This window comes from Channa argus, chromosome 10 (genome assembly GCF_033026475.1).
Source record: "Channa argus isolate prfri chromosome 10, Channa argus male v1.0, whole genome shotgun sequence".
NCBI lineage: Eukaryota > Metazoa > Chordata > Actinopteri > Anabantiformes > Channidae > Channa > Channa argus.
Window position 1 is genome coordinate 18,277,594 of NC_090206.1, and position 22,060 is coordinate 18,299,653.

The following is a 22,060-nucleotide window of genomic DNA, read 5'->3' on the forward strand; positions in this document are numbered from 1 at the left end:
TCTGAGCATCACCGTTTTTTGTCTTTGATGTCCTGCTAGAGCAGCTAATGTGATGGATCTCTGACAGCGAAAGCTACCCTTTGATACAGGCTTAGGCAACATTATTGACTGATAGTAACCATGTCTGCTCTTGAAGTGGGGCTGACTTTAGATGTGCTTGAATGGCAGCAATTAGGCTCACAAAGGTAGAAGGTGGAAATCTACATATCTCCACATGCCCTCATCCATTATTCAGTAGGATCATTTAGCAGGGAATTAATGTTGATGTTTCATTTCTGACTCACCGTTTAAAAAGACATCCATTGGTTAGCAGAAGTCAGTGTAAGGGTCATGTTCATTCTTAACTACTGCCATTCAGACGGAGCAAGAGAGTGGGTCAGTAAGAGCGAAGGAGAGCAGAGAAAGCAGGATAAAGCTGTGTGGAGCAGACCAGGATGTTACTATATGCACCTGAGGGTATTTACCGAGCTCAAAGGAAAAACCACATGCACAGGTGCAACTGCAGCAGAGCATGAGAGTCAGCGTGTGTGAAAATTGCAGACATTTTCGGATGACTCATATTAGCTTTTTCATTCCGAGCGAGGAGGAAACTCCGGACATTTTATTTTAAAAGCACACTCTTGAGGACAGCACTTACAGATATCAATTGCTGTATCTGAGCTTTACATTTGCGCTGTGCTCCAATTTAAGAACTTGTGCCAAATTTAGTTTTTCTCTCCCTCAGTTAACATCGACATAATTTGGATTTCTTTCTGCTTACCCCACCAAGGCTTCCTACTCCCTCACTACTATACTTTCTTCCTCCTCAGCTGATATGGGGGAAAATTTTTTAATGAGCAAGAGATAACGAAAAGCAAACCTACTTTATTTATCTATTTTTATCAGTGGTCTGAGATGTGTGTGGTTGAAGAAGCACTTTCACACATGTGTAGACTCCTCCTCGACCACCTACCCTTATGATTTATCAGAATGATTTCATACAAAATGGATCATCAATAACCTGGTTTAGAAAATGTTGATAGATGTACTGTATTTATGCTCCTGTGTTTCTCAGTAGCATCAAACAGTAATGAACAATGAAATGTGAATTTGCTGACTATTGGTTGCACGCTGTAATTACTTTGTAACCTGCAAAAGTTTCTCTGAAAAATGCATGCTGACAGGTCTTCTGCTAATGAGATCTCATTAATGGGACAATTAGAAATGATGTACATGAAGAATATTGCAAGTAGGGGAGTGTTTTCATGCAGCTCTTTTTTTCCATTGACACCACCAGTGATTGTATCTGTTTCAGCAAAATGGATGCATGCCTTTTGAATGCGTAATGCAGCTCCCCATTGCGGGTAAACAGAACAAGAGGCTATTTCACAGTGCTGTCCATTCTGTTGACCAGAACAAATAGATGATAACAAAGTATATGCTTGGAATTACAATAGGTTTATTATTAGCTTTTTTTACTGCGATGAGTTACAGGATCACTTTTGGCCAGCAATTTTCCTCAGTGCGAACTTAACAAAATGGCTTCACTTGGAGTCTTTCCTCCCTTTGTTTTGAAAGTCAGGAAGCAGCAATGTTCACACCGGAGAGTAATGAGAGGCTGTTCATAATTATTAAATGAATTGACCAAAGATCCTGACACGTGCAGAAATGTAATGACATAGCAAATGAAATCGTCCCCCTATTACTATCTCAACGGTCCAATTACATAGTTAAAGGGCATAGTGGGCTGACAGAGATGGGAAGATTCAGCATGACACACAGTTGAATCTCTCTCCTCCGGTATTTTTTATTTTATTTTTTTTTTCTTTTGCCTCCTCAGGAGAACAGTAGCCTCCTCGTTTTCATGCTTCATTTTCTTCTTCGCAAACTGACTTGAGTACAAAGGCAGAAATAGAACAGTTGATGTTAGTATAATATGAGAACTGTGGTGGTTACAGTTATGTGATGATGTGGTTGTGCTTTGAGCTCATCTGTCTTAATTGACAAAAATGGACACTCTCTGCAAACTCAGTTGGTTGGAGGGAAAACAAGTAGGCATGTACACTAAACACCCTGCTGCTTAGATGTCTTCTGGGAGTAACTGTTGTATCGCGCGCCTCTCCTGCCAGCTAAGGCAGAAAACAAGTTGAGAGACTCAAATTGCCAAAGGACAACAACACACACAAGCAGAGGATAGAGGAGCCTTGTTTTGTGCGTTTTTATTGTTCTCTTTTCTTGTGTTGATAAGTGCTGAGAACAAAAGGAAGCTAGAGGGTGGAAGGAGTAAGGGTTAAACTCTCAGGCTTTTACAGTGCAAATGTTTACCATTCCCCGTGCCATGTAAAGGTGTTGTTTGCCCAGGAGACAGCCTGTTACCTTTACACAAAGACCCTGCATCACCATCAAGTTGTGGGCTTTCATGTGGGATTCCATTTGTGACCCAAGGTTTAGCCACTAACTAAACCCAGCATGTTATCACAGTGGGCATTTTACGTTTCTGTTACAATTCATTATATGTGCACCAACCACTACCACGGTAACTTTCAGCAAAGTGCTTGTGAAAAGATTTTAGACTTAAATCTGAGTGAATGCCCCTCTGTTGAATCCCTGCCAGGAATCTAAAGAGGCGTGCATGCTCTTTTTTTAAAACCTGACCTGAAATATCCACACCCAGTGGATTAGATTAGGAAAGTCCAAAGAACAAATTACATTAAATCTCCTAAAATCTATAAAGGAAGAGCTATCTTTATGTAATGGCTCCCTCGTATCTCCGAATAGAATAAAAGTGGATGATATCGTTGTAACTATAAACTGAGAAGAAGAGCTATATAAAATGAATTCTTTTTTATCTTTATAGCCATGTCTGTGAAGTTAGGGGGATTTGGTTAAAATGTGCGACATGCTAGCTTCGGCTCTGTAGAACCATTAGTGTCAAGGGAGAAGCAAGGGAACAGACTCCGAGGGGGCTGGTGACAAAGAGAGCTAAATCTATTTTGTCGACTTCCCTTGATTGTCACAGCTCACACTTTAATTCCCCCGGATATGGATGAGCCATGGTTTTTAAGGATTAAGATTCGTGTATTGTTAAATCGCTCGAGTTATATCTGCGGGAGGGAAAGGGAGAGCATGATGTCAGTGGCCAATTCGTGGCTTTAGAGGTTCCTGGTCTAGGTTTCGAGATTATTTTCAGGTCAGTGTGTGAGTGTTTTTCATATAAATCCCAGTCTCCTGTTTTATTAGTCTCAAAGGGATCCAAGACTGCTCAATTAGCCAGAACAGGGAACAGGCCTCTTTTATTTCTGACTTATTCTTTGGCCTCCACCTCTGGAGAATATCTCTCATCTATCTGTTAGCTCCCTATGGGTGTGTGCCTGAAGCTGGGCCCAGGAATGGAAGCCCCCTCCATGGGCCGCAGACTTCTCCATATTCCCTTCTTCCATCAGCAGATCCACAGGGTTTCGCTGTTCTTAATTGATTTCAGCTCCCCTTACGTTTTCTCTCTCTCTCTTTCCCTCTCACTACATATGTCTTTCTGTCATTCTCTTCAGTTTCCATCTATTGAATGGAAACAAATTCAACCCACATTTCCCAACTTTATGCCAGTCAAGCACTTCCCTTCCCCTGTTGAATTAAAGCAAGAGTAAAGGCGCCTCACATGTTTCTGCTGCAAACTTGCCCTAAATTCAACACGAGAACATTTCTAGTTTGCAGTTCTCTGATCTACTAACAAAAATGCTGACAGGTGTCAGAATCAGGAAGGCAACAGGAACAGGGCTGTGCTGACAACACGAGAGGGGGAGAGAGAGTCTGCGTGTGAGCAAGACACAGAGATGGAGAGATGAGCGGAGAGTCTAGTAAGCAGTCTTAGCGAGGGAAAATAAAAAGAGGAAACAATCTCTCTGACAGGTAGGAGTGATTTTTTATTTTTTTTTCCCCGTTCTCTCATTCCAAGATAACTGTGAATGTGCCAGAGGATTTGACTGATTATCAAACAACATTTGATTGAATTATGCATCAAAACTCTTCTTGTGATTCGTGCAGGCAACAACACTTGTTGTGTTATGATATTTTATGATTAGATTAACATACAAACTCTATACTGGGACCATCCATTTTGATTTGGATTTGCCTAATCTAATGTGGAACCTGTGGTAGAGGTAAAATGGCTGACAGTGACAAAGAGCTCAGTGCAATATAGGCATTAAGGAAGATCGAGTGTACACACACCACATGCCCAAACACACCAGTGAATGTTTGGAAGCAGGTGTAGTTCAGTCTATAATGAACAACGGAGATGCAGATTTTGCCTCCAAGAGGTAGATACTTGAGGAAAAAGAAGGAAATAAAATGTGGTTTCAAGCTGTGTCCATCTGGCCTCATCTTTTGTATCGCACTTACATCGCTGAATTAAATTGTGTAACTCAGTGAGGTTTCTGGCTTTGTCTTATTAAAATTACACCGAATATAATAAAGTGAAGCTGACCTATATTGATTTTGGCCCTGGCAAAGCAGACACGCTTCTATCACTTAAAGGGAATATGTGATTTTTACATATTTCACTGTGTAAAGCAACTGTGTTCCTGCTCCGCTTTCATCTCTGTTCTAAATTTAAAGAATTGGCTGTGGCCCCTTGGTGGTATTTGTTTGCAGTAGTTGCATAAGTAAAGCAGTGGATTCTTAATAAAAATCATCTACAAACCCTTCCCCTTTTATTTGGGTAATTTCAAAGGGGGATAAGTTGGGAGATGTGAAGAAAGACTCAGACTTGGCATGTTTGATTCTTTGTTAAGCTTTTACAAGTATTGCCTCAAGCTGCGCTTTCTCACTGCACATACAAACAGAAATACAGGCAAAAGGCCTTCATCCCCAGCCCAGACTGTAAACATATATAGTAATGTTGTAATACTATAATGGCATCCCCTGAACCCTCATTCTGCCAGAGCTCTCCTGAATATACCCAGTGTATTTAATCAGCTCAAGAGGAGACTGCTTATCTCTCTGCACTTGTCATGGATAGCGTATTGAACATATCAGTGAGAGAAATGGGAATAGTTCATTATTTTCTAGGGCTCACAATGAGCCTGATGTATCTCATTGCAGGCCCTCCACTGACAGCTCATTTTCTAGACAATCCTGGCATTCAGTTCACACGGCGGCAGGGCAAGAGAGACAGGGAGGGAGAGGGAGGAAACACAGAGACAGAGTGAAAATAGGCCTCTGGATCTCCATTGCTTATTCATGACGCTGTGGCATGCTAGGTGTGTTAATAATCTCCGCAGAAACCAAGTGAATCACAGTTGTTTGTTGAACACCTAGCCAAGCTGGGCCCCATTCGACAGCAGATGGGAAAACAGGGGGATCAGGATGATCCCAGACAGAGGGAGGAAGATTAAGAACAGGTAATGTGCTGAAGTTGATGGGGGCCGAGTGTGTATTAAAGAGAGAAGAGAGTACCTGAATTTTAAATGTGTCTGAGAGTGTGTACACAGTGTATAGAGTGCCTGTGTGCGTGTGTGTGTGACTGTAGGTGTGTGTCTTTAAAGGTTAAGGAGGAAGAGGAGAGGAAAACAAGAGGGAGAAAGCTAAGGAGATGGCCCAGGAGAGAAAAACTATGAGTAGAAGAGCTATAGCGCTGTCTCCAGTCTGCTCGCCTTTTGTGGCTCAGATTGATTGTAGTTCCATGTTTGAAGATCTGAGGCAGCAGCCATTTTTCCTAACCACACCATTGTGTTTTTAATTCTTTGAGGTCACCGCATGGCCACAATCCCTTTTCCACTAGAAAGCGAGTAGCAATAATACAGAGGGTTGTGTTGCCAGAGGAACTGCAGACTTGTTTGTACTGAAATTACAAATACAAGTGAGTCAGAAAAAGGAATCCACTAATAGTTGCATATTCATAATAAGACCATTTAAATTTGATTATTGTAAATTGTGTGTCTTTCTTGTTACTCTCAGCATATCGCCTTCCCACAGCACCTGTATCACCTTGCCCACATATTCTCTAAATAACCGAATCTTCATTGGGACAAGGTTTCTGTGACTTCCATTTAGCTGTGGACTTGCAAAGGCTGTTGCATGGAACCGTATCATGATTTTAAAAAAAGGACAATGAGCCAAGGCAAATCATTTCCTTCACTGCATTGTTGGATTTTAGTTGACATTTTATATGTAAAAGAAACGTCTGCCCTAAAGCAACATATGTTTATGTTCAAGTGGCAAAACGTTTTAACAGCCATAGTAATTATGACAGGCGTAAAGAATGGAGTCAGGTCACATACATTAGAGTCTTTCTAGGAAGGAAGTCGCGTGGTAACAATACATTTTATACAGGAGGCCAGTATTTTTTTGTCATTTCCGCCAGTCAGTGTTAGTTTCTATTTCAACTGTCCCTTGACTTTAGGCACACATTTATTGTTGTACCCATGACAACAACGGCCATGTAACCGTAACAAGGAAATAGCTTTGACCTAAAACGCAACGTTAACCTGAACCTACCAACTGTAGTGTCGTCACTGGGATCAGAAATGGGGGGACTATTACTGCCATAATAACTCTAATGGCTGCAGGTCAGCTGAGAGTAAGATGTATGGCACTGCCAGGGAAATGCTTGGCCATCGGACTCGCCATTGTTGTCTCAGGTATCAGGATTGCTCTTTGTGCATGTAATATTGAAGTTGGCCACCAGAACGCTTGGCCTCTAAGACACAAAAAAGCAAAAAGATAACATAACTCGGACTTGATCCTGATCCTTTGGTGACAAAAGTCCTTAATACTTCTTTACAAAGGCATGACTTACCACAGGCTTGTTGCTGAAATGGCACGACTATAGATTGATACCATTAGGGGTAAACAACCTGATGAGGACATACTATACACACCGACTAACTCAAAGGATCCTCTGTGTGTGGCTGGAAGTGGGCAGGATAGTCACAGAGTGACTGCCAAAGCAAGGCTTGTATTACAGGGATCCCAGGATATCAGACACCAGGCAGCCTGTGCTCCCTCCAGGCAGGGCAGAGTCTGGCAGCTGGCCCCTATCCAAGATAGCTATAATCAGCTCCATTACCTGTAGCACTGACTCCCATTTAGGAGCCCTCATAGTGGAACCATGGCTATGCTGCTGGGATTTAGGATGCTCCAAAATTTAGGAAAAGTACAAATAGCGTGCAGTTGCTGCGCTGTAGCCACACCTGCTACAGTGCAACACATGCACTGTACACGCTGGTAGCTACATGCCACATAAACATGTAGTGCATAGGGATGGATTTTCTGGGCATTATGTGTCTTGGCATGAGGCATTTGTTTTATCTCCTGCCTCTGTGAAAGGAAAGATTAAGCATATACTCTGCTCTGTTTAAGGGGAAAATCAGCTGTCTTCTGACAACTACATTGTAGCCCGCAGTTTTCTGTCCAGAATACAAAGAGACATTTATCACTGCAGCTGGGGTAAGAGAGGAAGAGGAGGAGGGGGGGTTGTCTCCTGTGCTATTTCTTTTTTTATACCCTATTACTTCCTTTCTGTGGGAAAAACACTACACCTCCATCCTCTTTAATCCATTTGAGATTTCCTACGTTCTTTCATTTCACTGTGTCCCCCTCTGCCTTTGTCATCTCCATCCTGGTTTTTTTCTTAGTTATCATCACCTTGTTTCCCCCGACATTATAACTCAGATGGAATATGTAGCAGGAATATGTAAAGTTACGTCGTCCTCCTCAGTTGTGGCAACAAAAGGTTACTACCTCAGGCATACTGCTATAATATTTCCATATTTTGCTCTCTTCATGTATATTCAGTGAGAGTGATTTATTCTGTAACATTTTATAGCCGTTGAAATGCAGAATTTCTCTCGCTCAGACCCTGCATCTACTGTGTGACACTGCATGGTGGAATGTGCTCTTTGGATTTTGTGCTCAGCATAAGTTAAACAGAGGTTAAAGAGAAGTCATCCAAACTACCTCTGTCATTACTATCTTTCATTTGCCAATTAGTGTCAATGTTCCCTCGCTGTCCCCTAGATGACCTTGCATGAATGAGCTCACTTTGTTGTAATGCAACATTTCGAGTGGGTCTCAATAGTGGTAGGCCCGTTGTGGCTTCTAGTAACCCAGATCATAAACTATTGATGTGAAACAGAGAGGAGGAACCCACTGAGGTGTGTGAAACCTGGGCAGCCTCCCCAGACCTTTTCTTGGCCACCTATCACTAGACCTTGCTTGGATTTGTCTTTCAACACATCTTCATATCCGTCTCCCCCGCCCCCCCAACCCCCCCACCGTTAAAAGCTCTGTGCTCTATTTGTTCCTCATGCATTGCTCTAGTATTTCATCTTAAGGAAGCGTGTATTTCTACTAGGCTGAACTGGGTCATCTTAGTTGAATAGAAATCAATATTGTGAAGTGTATCACATGAACGAGACAGAGTTTACTAGTCCATGTGAATTACACAAGCTCTGTAGTTCGAATACTGCCCGTTTTGACTCATGCTCATGTGTGAGAAAGGTCAAGAGCCAAAACAAGATGCAAAGTGGTGTTTCCTCATTGTGGCATAGCCGGCGGTGGTGGATAATCAAATTAAAGTAAATTCATCAACATTAAAAGCATTATTCACAAAGGCCCTCTAATTTTATATGGTGCTACTAATAAGATGTTTCCTTTAGGCTACCACACATTTTTTGGGCATTAACCTAATTATCATATCACATTAGTATATTGTGTAAAATCAGGTTCGTGTGAATTATGTAAATACTACAGTAAGTCTTACATTAATCTGCTTATTTAATTATTTTATGCAGAAAAATATCCTCTTGCTTCCTTGAAGTAGGTTTTACTCATGTTCCTTCCTTGTGAACCAGTTGACAAGGTACAGAATTCCGTCAATGGATGCATCTTGCCGGCCAACTGTGACTTTTCAAAACCCCACTGTTCCCACCTCCTTGAAGGGGGGGGATAAAAAGGTAATGGGAGAGGTCGGCTGTTAAGTTTAATGGTAGACGGGAAAGTCTCCGAATGGCTCTTTTTAATGATGTGCCTGTTCTCCTGCAGTCCTCGTTAAAGATGAGGCCAGAATGAATGCAGAGGACAAGGAAGGAACTGTGGCCAGACACTGCACTCCCCCTCCTGCATCTATAAGATGTCGTGTGGGGGTCTAAGGCTGCTTTGTGTGTTCTCCAGCACATCTTACAAATCGTGTGCTGCATCTGTATTCAGCTCAGCATTAGAGAATAAATAAACCAAGCAATCAAGCTGTGACCTCTTATATTCACAGAGCTGCCTACCTTCCACCCTCCCTCCTTCACCTCCTCTTTTGCACTTTACGTAGGTTTAACTAGTTTAGATTTGCAACTGAATGTGAAGCTTGGTGTTTGGCTGTACTACAGGGGAGGTTGTTCCTTAACTGCCTCCAGAGAGAAGAAGCTCAAGGATCGAGAGAAGCGCAGGAATTGGATCTTTGACACCTGTCACTTCCACTCTGCTACACCTTGCTCCCTTGCCACATATAAGGACTTTTCATGTCACAGCTCAGCATGTTATCAGTTGGCACAGGGCCTGAGAAATCCAATTACTACCACTGTGTCAGACCCCTGCCATCATCCTTTTGCATGCTACATGTATATTTTATTTATATATTATATATGTATATGTCATGTTCCTCAAATCAGAAAATATCTGCCTATTAGTTCCCGCTCTTTTCTTCAGACCACGCTCCCACCTCTATTTCAATCTGTGTGTCTAGATACGGAGTGCAGCTCTTCTCATGGACTGTCTCAATGCTGACAATCCTCTGTTGAGAGTAACGCCGGCTGGTGGGCGGCTAATGCTAAGGACATTGGTTGTGACTGTCTGATATTAAGTTATATCATGGTGTAGACCTCACTGTGGCGAATAATAGAGAACCTGGGAGAGAATCAGCAAACCTCACAGATGCCAAGCAGAATGGCCTTGGTGACAGGGAAATAGAAAGTGTTAGAAAATCCTCCCTGTTGTGTTTCCTCTGCCCAGTAAGTGTAAATCTAATTCATCTCCACGCAGCAGGAACCTTGCAGAGTTTCCTGCCTGTCCTGCTTGAGTGTTTGCATCTTTTCCCTGAGTGACACAGTTAGTCTGGTTGGGGGACTTTTCAAACTTGATCAAAGAACCAGTGTGGTCCACCCAGTAGTTTCTGCTAACTAAGCTAAACCTGCCCATCACCCTACACACCACCACATTCACCATCTTACAGTGTCCCACTTCCAGAGGTTGTTAAAATTGTCGGGAAAGGGGACAAGTGGAAGTTTTTATAGGAGGAAAAAACAGAAAATGAAGGAAATGAGATAGAGTAGGAACTATGCTGGTGCTTCTGCAACAAGATAAAATGGAATATAAAACACACAGTCCTGGGTGACACAAAGTGAATATGACTGAATGAGAAGCCACATTATATTAATTATGTAAGGCCCTTCTTTGAGGCAAAGCAGAGCCTCACGCAGACAGAGGAAATCCTAAGATATTGGTGAGCTGTCAGCTGTACCGTCCCCAGTTGTTTGGACCTCGACACTTTGACAAGAGCTGAAGCATTGTGTTTATTTCAGATGGCTGATAGAAATGTCAGGAAAAATAACCAAAAAGGAAAAACCAAGAAATCCCTTTTTATGATAAACGTGAGACTGTAATGGTTTCTTACTCTTACTTATTTATGGGCTATAGATTCCTCAGAACCAGTTAATCATAAACCTCTGTCCTTTTTAAGGAAAAATGTGGACTGATACATAGAAATGTTAGTGCTGGCCAAACATTGTTAATTTGTCATGGCTGCTTCTTCTCTGTGCCACACAAAGCATTTCCATCATCCAGTGTTTTATTTCACTGACAATTGCAGTTTGTGTTTCATCCTCTGCCCATTAGAATTTCTGAAGCCTTTACACTTGTGTAATAGGGATTTATTCTAGCTGATATATACACACGCATATATATATTCAGTTTAGGAATATGTACTTGTCACTGTTGGTTTAGTCAGGAAGGAGATAGAAGTAACCTCGGTGACCTCAGACACCTCACATAAACGCAGCTTTTTTCCTCGACTTGTTTGTCGTTTTGACGGCAACAATCACAGCCCACAGCACTGTCATCCCAAATCCGTCGCTCCCTCCATCCCTACGTTCTCTATAGCTTTTTATCTACCCCCAACCCCATTCACAGATGTAATTTAAGAGCCATTCTCTGTCCCCCTCGCTTCTCACAGACTCAAGGGTTTAGGAGCAAATTAGCTTGCTAGCTCGGTCAAGCTTAAACACAGAAATGCTGCGTTTGTTCCAGTGTATTTAAAGATGTCCTCTGCCGATGCATTGTGGGGGAAACGAGCCAAGCAGACAGCGGCAGGCAGGCGGTCTCGCTGGCTCGGATGGCAGAGTATGCAGGCCTGCAACTGGGACGCCAGCAGCCTGCTGTGCTGAGTTTTGGGAATGCATTGTACTGTTGTTGTGGGCCTGGAGCGCCAGAACACAGGTTAATTTGAAGCCCATCATTAGAAAAGCAATTTGGACTGTGAGAATTGACAAGGGTGGAATTTACTGTGTCATTATGCTGAAATACGGTACATCTAATCACAGACCCACATACTACTACCCTCATCAAATACAGAACTTACAAGTAAACGTTGCTGTGGTGCATTTAAATTATATATAAGATTAAAGCATATGTTCACTTATTTTATCTGTGTAGAATTGTTTATAGTCTGAACATCATTGTTTAATTAGTTGGCGTTTATTGCCGCCGATTATTATTATTATGCACCACATCTGTATGTCAGAACTAGTGTCATCATATCATGAAAGCGAAAATTATTCTTGTGGAATGAATAGTAGTGTGCCTTTTGACACGATGTATATATTATCTTTTCTTATCTTAATTGTTATTATCTGGTAGCTGATACATTCCAGACTGATGATCGCCGGAAAAGGTTGTGAATATTAAGGACTTAAGTGTACACCAAGTGCAGTTTGCCATACTTCCCTAAAGAATTTAATTTCTTGTTTTTATTATTTACAGATGGAATTTTAAGTGTGGAAATTGATTACATTCAATAAAACAGTACCAAAGGAGATATTTTTACAATAAGTGGCCCTCAGATCAAATAAAAGTACTATTCTCCCCGATTTGCCTGTGGACATGATGCTTTACCACAATTTGCTGTTTTAACTACATCCGATTACGTGAGTAAGACACGATCAAGTTGCAGTTTAATCTTCACTTTAATTGCTGTTTTTTTCATTCCGTATCTTTAATGTTTTAAAAGAATTATCCCTTTAAATACTTCTCACCCACATGTGAATTTCCTCTGGTGAAATTCATCACTAAATTGTACCCCTGATTAGTTTTTCTTGCAAATGTTAGATATGGCCTCCAAAGTATCTAATTTACTACGAAGATGCTGGTTTCTTGTTCCAATGATGGTGATATTGTCATTATCTAGTAGCAGACTAAAGCACACACATGTAAGTTTTACACTTTGTAGTTGTAGTTGTTGCTGCATGTATATGATCCTTTGACCACAATACACTAACCCCCTTCTGGGTTAAACTGTAAAAACTAACCCTGCAGGCAACAATATAAATAGTTGCTCCCAGAGCAGTAACACAGACACTACAACCTGGAAAGAATCTGCTCTGTGATTATTATTTCATTACAATCAGATTTCGGTGTGAAGTAAGGTGTACAAACAGGAAGGATTTCCTCTTTTTTTAAAGTTGGATTGTAACCGAGGCTGTGAGTTAAACAGTCACTGACTCATGTAATGTATGAACATTAGCTGGTCTAAAAACGTACAGAGCTGACCGCAGTAAATCACGCCCCCCCAAGCATTGCACATGATAGGAGCAAAGGGTTACACTTCTAAAACATTAACAGCTGTTGCTGAGACTCTGCAACCTCTAGGAGCAAATGATGGTGGAAGCAGAGCTCAATAAGGTGAGCGGATCCCCCGAGCAAAACAGCATTTGCTGCTGGGGCACTGAAAACCGGTCCACCCACGTATGTCATCGTGACAACCAGCTCGCATCATTTCCACTACATCAGCCAGCCCGTTGGCCTGTGGTCCTGCTTTTGAACAAAACTGTGCTCTGTGATGACATAGTGATTTATAAAGCAGAGTAGCAATTGCTTTTTTTTTTTTCTCTCGCTGCTGTTACACAGCTGTTAAGCAGATGCTGTTTGTACCAATTTAGAAGCTAGTGCATTGTTTGTCAACACCAGTTTGGAAATACATTCTTTATACCAGGGCCTGCTATAGAATGCACAGAATGGGCTGGATGAAGGGAACAGAGACAGTGGAAGCAAACATTAGCAGAATTTGTCTCGGACTATTGTTAGCTTTCACAGCAACTATTGACAAATGCTTATGAAGAACAGCCACTGTAATACTGGCTTAAATTAAGTTAACATGCCATTTTGCATCAGCTTTTGGGCGGACACAGTCGGGCCTGGTGGAAATGACGAGCTGTCAGACACTCCGCAGCGCTGGACGGATTAGACAGTGAATTCCTTCTTGATAAATTGACTGGTACTAATGCTCAGAAATAGAACCGGGGCCACATGAACCCCTGGCTTCTCAGCCATACGACAGTACTAACAAGGCTGCCCAGTGAGTCTAATTTCCTCTACAATTAATAATGACTATTTTGACGAGAGCAGAAGTAATTCTGGTCAGATAGCCAGAAATGACAGAGAGAGATTTTTCGGTGAAGGATTTATTTAATTACACCAATGTACATGAGACAGCAGTACTGATGAGATGAAAGAGGAGGACAGAAGGAGGAGAAGCATAAAAGATGGGCTTGTGCCGGGAGCTGCAAGGGATGAATCTGGGGGTGTCAGGGGGGATAGCTTGATGTGACTGAACCAGATGCTGTGGGGAGAAGAAGAGGACTCTGTGCTGTGTAGAGAATGATGGCTTGTGCGGTGCAGTAAGGGTGCCCCTCTACTGTTTGTAAAAACAAGACCATCACACTCCATCTTGCCGCTCCCGCAGGAGCCAGGCCTCCAGGCTGATTTATGGCCCGCAGACTGAATTGGCTGGCTGGGATGACAGCAGTGCTTGGACTCTCCCTGGTGAGTAGTGGAGGAGGCTGCTTGGCCAGGCCTCAGCCTCAGCTGGCTGGAGAAATGTCCTCTGCTGTAGTTAGGGCAGACTAGATGTTAAGCTCCATCCCCAGTGTTGGGATCAAGCAGGGCCAGGCCTGTTAGGTCTCAAGCATACTTTGGATTGAGCACCAACCAACCACAGACAGTCACCATCTATTCTGCTGGTGCCATATTTTCTGAGTTTTCCTACCCCATGATAATTCCATCAGCTTCTGAATCACAGACTCTGTAGTCACAATTTAGATTTAATCAATCTTTGCCATGTGACTGCCAGGATGGAAAATTAATATGAAGAGCAATTAGAAAACAGGCATCTCACTGTCAAAGATACACTGGAATACCAAGAGCAGAGAAGTGGATGGCATTTTAGCAGCAAATGAAAACCTCCCGTACACCACTCAGACATGACAGGGAGTTCTGGCTCCCAGGCTGCTCACTAAAAGGGTCAGCAGGGCTGTGGTCACATTTAGTTAACTTTCTGTAGATTGAATTCTTTTGGGTTGTATGGTCTCTTCAGAGTATACACAGGGTAGTTACAGAATTTTGATAGGGTTTAATATCTGAGACAGTGAGGAAAGAACAGGAAAGCAAGGGCAATCAAAGGAAATCAGTCAAATCTATACGGGCCACAAGTAAAAAAAAAAAATCTCGGTTTAAAGTGCTCTGAGTTACTTTCTTTCATAACAACTACGTCTACATCACTGTCGGGCTTTATGTTTAATACCATCTATTCTCATACGACAAACAGAATCAGAACGTTTATTGTTGCTTTTACAAGAAAAAATGTCAGCTTGCAGAGAAAATACAAAAAGTAGTTTAAGCCAAAAGTGGCAGACGTTCTTTGTAAAAAATGACTTAACGTGCCACACTGCTGTTCCAAATTCTTTTTAGGGTTCATCACGCTGTAAAACCAAACTGACTGAATTGTGTCATAGTGCTAGTCCCATCGCCTCATGGCTCCAGTTAAATTAAAAAGTACAGAATGAAGATTGTTGTCACCTTAATCTGGGTTCACAGCAACTCAACTCCGTCTCTGGCGCTCCAATCTGGCCTCCTGTTTCTTGTGGCTGCTTACACTCATTTTACAGGATTACATCACTGTTTTCAACCTTGAGGCTCTGCGCACTACTTTTGGAGGGAAAAGTGCCTCTGTTTTCCAAGTCAGGCTCCATGTGTTAGCCAAACAGGACGCAAAATAGCTGGCAAAAGCTCAAGGAGTTTTTTCAGGGAATTGCCTCTCTCAGTGAACACATCCCTTCCCTTCGCCGTCAAGGGATTTTAGTCTTTTGCTGATTCTTCTTTTTTTGCTACATTAGCAACAAACAAATAGTTGCTCCAGCTGTGTGACATGAAGGGATCATTATATGCGGTGAACAAGGGTAAATTGAGCAATGAGCTTGTCAGGTTGTTGGGATCCCCATGCGCAAGCTGAAGATAACTTGAAGTTGAGACACCTTCATCTGATTGAGGGAAACCAACAAGATGGAATCAGCTGTTGGCAGGCTGCAGGGGCAAGATGAAAAGACAGAGAACGTGTGCATTTTCTCCCCTCGCTGATGCAAAGTGATGCGATTCTAGGTAACTACAAACAGAAAAACATGGCCAGCACTAGGAGAACTTGGCTTTTGTATTTATAGTGGCAGTATTTATTATTTTCCAATGCCATGTGCATCAGTATATTCTAATTTAAAGTGCTCCCTTGTGCAGTTGCCAGTCTATGGACCTTAATTCAGCATTAAAGTGCAGTATGTCTGTTTTGATAGCAGTGCCGAGCTACCTGATACATGGATCTTTTGCCTTCGCTACTACCAGACTGTTTGTGTTTGAATGTCCCAGGCAACCTCAACCTCCTGATGGAGCTCCCTCAGTAATTAATAGATACTAAATCATAAATAGGAAGTGACATCGTGCTCTGTACTCTACTTTAAATCTGTGCCTGGAACTGATTGGCAAGCTTATTTTCCTGATGACTTTGAATACATATTCACAGCAGGAGGTGCCTTCACGGTCTTCTATTCAGTACTTTTTCACTACCAAACCAAGTGCTGTAAAAGCCATTAATTCAGCTCTTACTATTACAGTTTGCTCGTTTTTTGGAATAGGAGGAGATTGTGTTTTGTTAGAGGTCGATGGCCTGTCACTTTTTTTTTATTTAAATTTTGTCTCCTCCGTTTTCTGTGTGTCTTTTACAGCAACATCTGCGTTTTATGAAGCTCTGAGCAGAGGCAGGATGTGTGAGTGTTAATGGCACTTGGCTTTCATAACAATGTCATTTACAACCCAGTTGCTCTCCCATAGACCCTTAAAGGAGAGAAAATGGCATTCACTGCATATGCATGCACTGCTAAGTAGAGAGCACACAAGTTGTGTATATTTCTTTGTGCCTTGAGGCTTTTCATGCTTTAGAAAGTGCTTCAGGCTATAGAAAAAAGCCAAAGTATTTAGAGGAAATTGCATTCATTACCAAGATGCTTGTAAATCCTTAATCAGTGGAGAAAAAGATCGACTTTGTCAAACATGTCAACTGAGATTTGGAGAGAAATTTCAGGATTACTAAATATAGAGCTGAAGTCTAGCACATGTGTACAAGTTTAAAATCTATGTTACAGCTTTTAAATGATTATTGCATACAGGGCTTTTCATTGCCAGCAAATATTAAAAAACAATAACTGTAAATACTCTTTACGTTGCTACTATGGCTGGAATAGTGTCTGCTCAGAGCAGCTCTATTCTTAGGAATCTATCAAACAAAATGCATTAAAAAGGGGTATGTTCAGTATACAGTTAATCACAAAGCTGTTACATAGGATTATAAAGGAACATGGGATTTGTAAGGGCTTTAAAATGCTGTTGCAGTGGACAATCTAATCTAGTGTGTGGGCATGTTTTCTTTTTCTTTTTTATTCAGTCCTCCATTATGTTCGTGGTACCTGGTAAAGGCTTTCTGTTGTGATTGCATTATTGCAATCTGATTGGTTCCCTTCTGCTTAAACAAAACCCAAGCTTCATGCCTCCTCTCTCCTTGATTGCTTCCAGTGCAGTTCCTTGGACTAAATCAGCATTCACCATAATTTACATACATAAAGGAAAAAATATATAATTTACTCCTTCTTGCTTTTCATCATCGTCATCAAATGATTTTAAATGTACAGAGAGTTTATAAAACTGCAGTACAGACACTGCGTAAAGGTATTTAGTAACATTGTAACAACATCCTGTGCAACGTTAATTTGCATGTTTACATGAGTGTTGTGCCAACATTTCAGATGCTATTACAATGCTTTCCATTGTAAGGAAGACAGTGTCTGAATTTGCATTTGTTGGATTACATTTGCGTGTGTGTGTGTGTGCAAGCATTTAAATACACATGATCAAAGGAAGATCATTCTGTGTCACCTCTGTCACAAAAGGATGCATTCATGTGGAGACTGGTCACTCATCATCTGCGTTCTTGGTGCTGATGATCATTTTTTTCTGCCTTCAAGCAAAGTAATTACTCCAGAACTCCTCTTCCCATATTCGGGTTCAAACAGCTCACGATCGTCTCCACTCATTCATTCAGTCATTTAGTCACCATGTTATCTGTCAGTCTCATCAGATTATACTTTATGAGAGACAGCTCTGGCATATTCGGCCCTGAAAAGCCTGTCTCCAATCTTTAAATATCGATCCCCGGGGCGTAAGCAGAGGTGCCTCTCATGAGCGCAGGAAAGAAGGGAGAAAAACAGATCATTAGTGATTTTAATTAGGTGATCTGTCAAGCCGCAATTGCCAGATGTAAGCGTGTGCATTTGGGTCGATAGCAATCCCTCTCACAATCCGCTCCTGTCACCTTGGGCCTCTGGAACTGAGGATGGCTCTGGCTAGGAGTGAAACGAGCTGTAGGGGGGCTCAGAAATGTGTCGTTGTGTATATTTGTGTGGCAGGATCGTTCTTAATACTGAAGCTGTTGAAAAACATCTTAAAAGATTTCAGAAAATAAAGTGATTCGTTTTCTAGTAAATGAATTTTTTACATGGTTTTATATTAAATCTACAGAAGCCAACTGAAAAAAGTTTTTTTTTATTTTCTTAGTATTAGGTACTGCATGTTTGGCAATTACGGTGTATATGTGAATTAATAACCGAACACAACAGGAAAACCGAAATGGGTGTGAGTAACGGCACATTTTTTTCTTGTTTATAATGATGCAAAAAGTGTCATGAAAATCATTCCTCTGCAATATAACAAAGTACGAAAGAGTGCAGCTATACAGACTCAGACAAATCTTTTTTTCACTCCAGCGTTAAACATCATTATATATTTATAACTCGGCGCCAGATGACAGAAAGGGAGAGAGAGAGGAACCCAGGCAACAACACAGCAACTCGTCTGGTGTCTCTCTCTGCGAGATATCTGATTGCACTGTTTAAACCTGCCTTTCATCTAGTGTTGCTACAGAAAACCCAATTATACAAGAGCTGCAAATGGACTTTTGATTTAACAATACATAATTTAATTGGCATATTAGAAGTGCCCCAAACATCCAGCCCTGGTTATCAGTCAGTGGTGTTAACAGGACTGCATTCTTGAACAGATGCAGGGATGCCGGGAAAGTAGAATTAATACTTCTGTGGTGTTTAACTTGGGTTGTTTTAATTACAACAAATGCTGCATTTTTTTCATTATTTCGTTCTTTTATTTGATGTCCGATTTGGCAGGCTAAAATCAAGTGTAGGCTATGTTGGAGAGTTAACATGATTAGATCTGTGTGAGTTTAAAAGTTGAGACCAAGCTAATTTTACAGACCAGCTAAAAGTCTTGTTTTGTCTTTGTTGCCCACAGATCCCAGTGAGGGCTTTCACTGCCAGGACGAGTGTCGCATCCTCGGCCATTCTGACCGCTGTTGGATGCCTCGTGTCCCAATCCCGGCACGCGCCAAGTCACCTGATCACACTCGTAATGTCATCGCTTTATCCATCGAGGCCACCACAGTGGATGTGCCCCACTATGAGGATGGCACCACTAAGAGGACTTTTGCCACCTTCGGCAAGGATGGTCCTGAGGACGTAGAACGAGGAGAGATAAAAGGAAAGCGGACTCAGGAGTCTCAGGTGTGTAGCCCCAAGGCCAATGGAGGGGCTGTTCGCGAAGCTGGCAATGGGCGCGAGGCAGCCAGCCCCATCACTTCCCCTGTGCACCTGAAGAGCCCAGTGTCTAAGCCATCGTCTGCCTACAACACACTGAAATGCCGCGACGCAGAGCGAATTGCTAACCACAGCCTGCTGCGGCAGCCGGAGGGGAAGGACAGTGAGCCGGCTGTCAGGGAGATCAACACGCTTCTCCATGATGGCCGGGACAAGGAATCCCCTAGCAGCAAGCGCCTGAAGGACATTGTACTTTAGCAAGCTTCTCTATGAGACACACCAACATGCATACACACATGCAGTGTAAACTCATATATATATATATATATATAACCCGCAATAGCTGTGTGTACACAGAAGAAAGTCAGGCTGTGGAAGTAGAGAGATACACCCATTCGCAGTATACAATATTCAACAACCAGCTCGGCTGACGTTGACGAGCTGTAGTATGCTGCAGCTAGTTGTGTGGTCAAGCCGAGGTAGTGGATGTGGCTTTGTTGTAGTCGCAGTACTTTTTTCTTGTTTGCTTTTTTGTTCTGTTTCTTTCTGTCTGTCTGCAACACGTGGACAGACTGTGCTGCTGTTGACTGCATGGACATGGCCAGTGGAGCTCTCGAGCCCTTGCGCCAAAGCAGGACACTTCGTGTGTGGACACCTGAGGTGCCAAGTCAAAAGTACAGTTATGCCTTTTGAACTACTTTTGTATCACAAACTGATATTTGCCTTCTTGGTTTTGCGGTTTGTTCTAACTGCCAAAATCGCCCTTTGTATAGTGAGCTCCACCAATGTAATAAACAACACAGACAGACATACGCAGGATTCATCCTTAAAATATCCTCTTTTTCCTTGTACAACGGTTTTCAGTTCTTTCAGGACTAGGAAAGAGAGGCCTCTAGGTCCCATTTGACTAACAGGAGAAACATTCACTGCATATCCCTGAGGACATCCTAGTGTCATCAGACTGTGAGGTCTTTACAGTATTTATATTATCACGGATGGAGCTAAATGAACTCTCGCTATCTGCCCGGCCGCTCTGAACACTGGAAGTGGGACAGACAGATCCTGGTGTTCAAATTGAGTTGTGTGAAAAGACTTACTGCTTTTGAAATCTCCTGTGCCCAACCTTGATTGTAGCCAGTGGAGCACAATTTAGAACTTTGTGTTCTGGTCTTGTACTTTTTTTGACTTTTGACTATGGGGCTAGGATAGAAGGGATCGTCACTCATGTCTTGCTATGTGAAACTCTGTATAGGGTTTACTATTATCATTTTTAATAACCTGTTGTTATGTGACAATCCCTTTAATGTTTTGTTTCAAGAGAAAAAACAAATAAACATTGGTGTTCAACTGAAGCTACAGTAGCGTTTGTTACACAAACACAAAAATAAAAAAAACATATATGCCAAAATATATTTTATAAATAATTTAAAAATGTATAATGAGAATATTTAATGCTGTGTAGTTATTTTATGAGTAAGTTATACTTGAAATTAACTTGCTTTTGTTCATTTGTCTTTTGCTTTTATATGGAACCGGATTTGTTTTTTTATTTTCAAAATGAAATTGGATTTATTTTTTTTGTTTTGTTTACTGTGTGACCCCTGGCAACTGTTGACTTGCAGTCTACCTTGTTGTAAAGAGTTTCTTATTGGTCAGTTCTTGTGCCATCAAGTTTCTGTGTGGGCTACTAGAAAATGTAAAACAGACAAAAAAAACAAACAAACAAACAAAAAAACTACAAAAAAAAATGCAATTTCAGCACCAACATTAGTGTGTCAGTTCAACGAGCTTAGAGTGAGATAGCAAAAGAAACCAAAAAAGATGCAAACAAAACCTTACAGATTGCAAGATGTTGCTTAATCTTAATATCTAAGGAGAAGGGAGCTCCCAGTGTTCTCTAGACTGGTGACGGGGGTTCCACCTATTTTTCTCAGTCGAAAGAGTCAGCTTTTCTATTGGACACAATCAAGTTTAAACAAGGCTTTTTCAGATTCAGCTGAGGGCATTTGGACATGCAGACTAGTTTTGCTCAGCACCGCTGTCACCCTGTGCCACCTGCGTTCAGTTATTCTCAAAAATAAGGTTGGGGCCATAGTCGTACGAGCAGGGCTCTTCCCTTCCTACGAGCACCACAACAGCAGACTGGGTGGAAGGGTGTGTGAATGATCTAAGGTCTTGGAGGAACCGTGTTGCACATCAGCAATGTGGTTTTATGTTGCTTTGCAGTAAACTATGTACAATGTGGAAAAATATGAATGAAAATGGACAAATTGCATACAACAAACTAGATCTTGTAGCTGAATGTTTTGCTGGTCTCACCCATGGCTTCTGGCAACATGAAAATCGGAATAATCACTGAATGTATACAGCAGCTTATAATTAAACTATTAAATGTTCTTCGCTTCGTTTCCTTGTCTTCACTCAACTTGAATTAGTTCAAAATTGAAGTGAATTTTTGATTCTCATACATTTTTGTGTTTTGTGCCAAAAGATGCTGTGGCCATTGTGCTGATTTTAGACTCACTGCTGTCAAAGCTTCAGGCCTCTAGGATAACTCACTTCGCGACAGCATCTGACTGACATCTGAGGGTCAGCTACGAGACACCATGGATTTATATACCCACTTGTGGTATTAGAACAAAAGAGTCCCTTCCTGCCCAACAATTGTTTTCCCTGTAAATCACCATGAAATAAAGACAGATAAAGAATAAAACTGACAGAAGAGTTTGAACTGCAAATAAATAAATACTCTTCAGCGGTGCATTTGAATGAAAGTCAACTCGCATTTAAATCTGGATGCTAGAAACATTTTCTGGCTTGTGAACTCAAGCGTTTTTCAA

At 41.6% G+C, this 22,060-nt stretch overlaps 1 protein-coding gene across 7 annotated transcripts in view; it reads left to right on the forward strand.

Moving 5' to 3' along the window:
• Window positions 1-21,616, forward strand: part of pcdh19 (protocadherin 19) — a 52,701-nt gene extending 31,085 nt beyond the window's left edge. For all 7 annotated transcript variants that reach the window (XM_067518882.1, XM_067518885.1, XM_067518884.1 and 4 more), the window contains exon 5: window positions 18,919-21,616. In XM_067518882.1, coding sequence (XP_067374983.1) covers window positions 18,919-19,478 — 560 coding nt within the window. In that variant the 3' untranslated portion in view covers window positions 19,479-21,616. The remainder of the gene's footprint in view (window positions 1-18,918) is intronic.
• Window positions 21,617-22,060: the final 444 nt, after the last annotated feature.